This window comes from Hyalella azteca, unplaced genomic scaffold (assembly GCF_000764305.2).
Source record: "Hyalella azteca isolate HAZT.00-mixed unplaced genomic scaffold, Hazt_2.0.2 contig2822, whole genome shotgun sequence".
NCBI classification, from domain to species: Eukaryota; Metazoa; Arthropoda; class Malacostraca; order Amphipoda; family Hyalellidae; genus Hyalella; species Hyalella azteca.
In genome coordinates, this window is record NW_025933081.1 from 1 (window position 1) to 3,069 (window position 3,069).

At 34.4% G+C, this 3,069-nt stretch overlaps 1 protein-coding gene across 1 annotated transcript in view; it reads right to left on the minus strand.

Annotated features, from left to right (window-relative positions):
* Positions 1 to 1,029: 1,029 nt before the first annotated feature.
* The window catches only part of LOC108668314 (caspase-1), a 35,111-nt gene continuing 33,071 nt past the window's right edge, over positions 1,030 to 3,069 (minus strand). The window contains exons 7-8 of the mRNA XM_018155503.2: positions 2,124 to 2,242; positions 1,030 to 1,437 (exon numbers count right to left, since the gene is read on the minus strand). Coding sequence (XP_018010992.1) covers positions 1,303 to 1,437; positions 2,124 to 2,242 — 254 coding nt within the window. The 3' untranslated portion in view covers positions 1,030 to 1,302. The remainder of the gene's footprint in view (positions 1,438 to 2,123; positions 2,243 to 3,069) is intronic.

Here is a 3,069-nt window from a genome sequence, read left to right on the forward strand (position 1 = left end):
TCAAAATTGAATTCAGCTGATATACGTGTTGATATTTGCCTAAGCGACCAGTCATGTAAGGTAGTGATTAAATGCGCAATAACTGTGCAAACTTATAACCAGAAGAACTTCATGGCATCGGATAGAAAAAGATGCTTGAGTGAACAAATTTATTCATAATAATATTAATCACAATGAAATCTTTGGACGAATCAGTTATTTCTGCGCTTTTCCACTTATAATAAGTATTAACACTAATATATATATATGGGTTATGGATGGAAGAAATTTCAAGGGTTCTTACACGATTACTTGTTACAATGTTTACTAATATAAATATGTTCCGCATTTAATTTATATTAAATTTTATTTCTTTGATTATAATCAGAAAAATAAAAAGTTATATTCGTGACTGGTATTCCTCATCAATACCACCAGGAGTTCAAGTAAGTTGAAGAGTTACTGGAAAACGGAAAATGAATCATATCTTATGGAAGGAAATAAATTGTGTATACACCGCCTCGAATCACTCAACTCTTATCTACAGTTTATCGCTCTCTGGTAGCCGAAAAATACAGCATTTACAGCTTAAAGCGTGTAATGTATTTGGTTATCTTGATATTTTTTTATTGATAAGGGTTTTCCTTCGTCATCATAACATCACCTGTATTATCCCCTCACAAATTATGGTAACAACTTTGAAACACCCTTCTAGTTCAAACACAAGAAAAGCGGTAAATTTCGACTTATCAATTGAAAATTCGCTTGTGTGAATCATAGACCATTTTATTAACCCACGGAATTGAAAACTGAAGCTGCTGAACCTTATATGGTTGCTGTTCAATGTAACGTTTTAAATTTTTTTCTGCTTCATAAAGCAGAAAAATGACGGTGATAACTTCATGAAGGTCATAACGTTCTATTTGACAAAGATCATTTCGTTCATAATAATTATTATTTGGATGTAAAAGCAGTCCAAAGTTTTACATTCTTCTTACATGGTTCTAGATTTCTCAGTCGGACTGATAGGGGGTTTTGCTAATAATTTCAGAATTTCAATTGACTAGTTTTATGTATTTTTTTCCAAGAAGTAGACACTGCGCTCTTGATATTTTACTCGCCCGGACATTCGTTTTCTTAATTTTTTTGTGTAACGTCTAAAAGCTAACGGCAGTCCACCATAATGACATTAGAGTACAGGGACCAGACTGCCTAACAAGGATTTCATTTGATGCTTTGAGCATAATCAGAAACCAGCGTGGGGCACGAGTGATAACAAAGTCTAGTTAAGACTTCTGCGTTCATAGAGTCTCTCATGCAAGGTTACTTCTTGCTTGGGTGAGTGAAGAGCAGCTTCCTGGTGAGCGTGCTGGAGATGTGGGGCACCTGCTTGTTGCAGTCCAGGTCGTGGCCTGGCCCAACCTTAGACTCGAAGTCTAGTGCAACTCGCCGGGTCACCTGTAACAAACGCATCATGAATTCAAGAAGTATTTGAATATAGAAAGTTCTTTATATGAGATTAAACTGTCAAACATGAATAATAATTCCAAGAAGCTGCTTCATAACAGCTGAATAATAGGTTAAGAATGCTACTTAGTATATCAAAGTATACAAATTTTCGAACTTACACTGATAAATTTTAAGTATACGCTTGAATTTTTAGTCGCATAATATTCTCTCAGATATGTGGAATTTTCTTTTCCAATCACAACTCAAGAATGACAGTTACTGCTCCTGCAATTTTTCTCTCATAACTTAATGCTGCTCTATATTACATGTCACGTCACTTAGCTCTAGCTTAATAATCGTGATTTCATATTTCATGAAAAAATATTCACGGTTATACGAGTTCAGTGACCTCGTCTTATCTTTGCCAGAAATCAATTTTTCCTCCATTGTGAACACAGTTCATATAAGAAATGTGTGGTGGCATCTTCTGGTGGTTGTTGAAAAGTCACATTGATTTTTTCCAATTTGCAATCTTCTTGCCCTTGCGTGCGTCATTCTGACCAAATTGGTGCTGATTTTTTTCAATTTGCAACACTTTTTTGCCCTTGTGTGATTCATTCTGACCCAGTTTTTGCCCACTCAAATTTTTTATTAATGCTAAGCACAATTTTCGTGTCAATATTTGAACTTCTAACCTTGATGAGGATGTCCATGAGGGGAGTCGAGGTGCCCTCCTCCTTCAGGGTGAGGTTCAGGAAGTGAAGGAAGACGCTTCCGTTTATGGCTCCTCTGGACGAGCGGAACGAAAACAAACCTGCTCGATAAAAATTTCAGTCATAAACGTCAATATTTATTTTTCCCCAAAAATTCAGCTCGAAAATTTTTAGGCTGAAATTTCATTCACTTTATATTTCATCGTAAAATTCCTACAGAATGTAATGCATCAAGTAATCTGATGTTCACGGTCAACATGAACCAACTCTATGCACTGCAATCATATAAATTGTCATCTGCCAAGCTCCACCAACTCTAGTTCCAAGTTCTCACTAAGATCCAGTAGTCAGGTCACATTGAGGGTGGATGGCGTACCTTCTATACACTCAATTCCTCAGTGGAAGAAGGAATTTACATATTCTTCAGACTTCGAGGAGTGATTAATAAACTGTTTTGATAATTAATTTTTAATAGCTAATTTTGATAGTTAATTTGCTACCAAATGAAATAGGTTCGTTTTCTTTTGAAACTTATAACCTGAAGGTAATCTATATATTAAACAGATTACCACCCTATTGTTTTCTGCACTGTAATTTACTGACTGATGAAGCATGTAAATTCACCTTCTTCACTCTAATATTGTCCTGCTAATCAGGGTTGGCAATGATTAAATCAAAATGATTAAATCATGTGATTAAATCACTTGATTTTCTATAAAAAAAATCATAATTTTTTATTTTTTCGATTTTTTTTTATTTTTTCATATATTTAAATATTTTGAGTGGCAGTCTTTAATTTATATTGAGGTATTGTTATTCATGGTTTAGTATAAATGTACTATGAATGACAAATTGGTAAATAAACTTGTTGCCTTTAGTGTGTATTAGGTTCCAATAAATTGAATGTTTTTGGTACAGAGGCATCAAG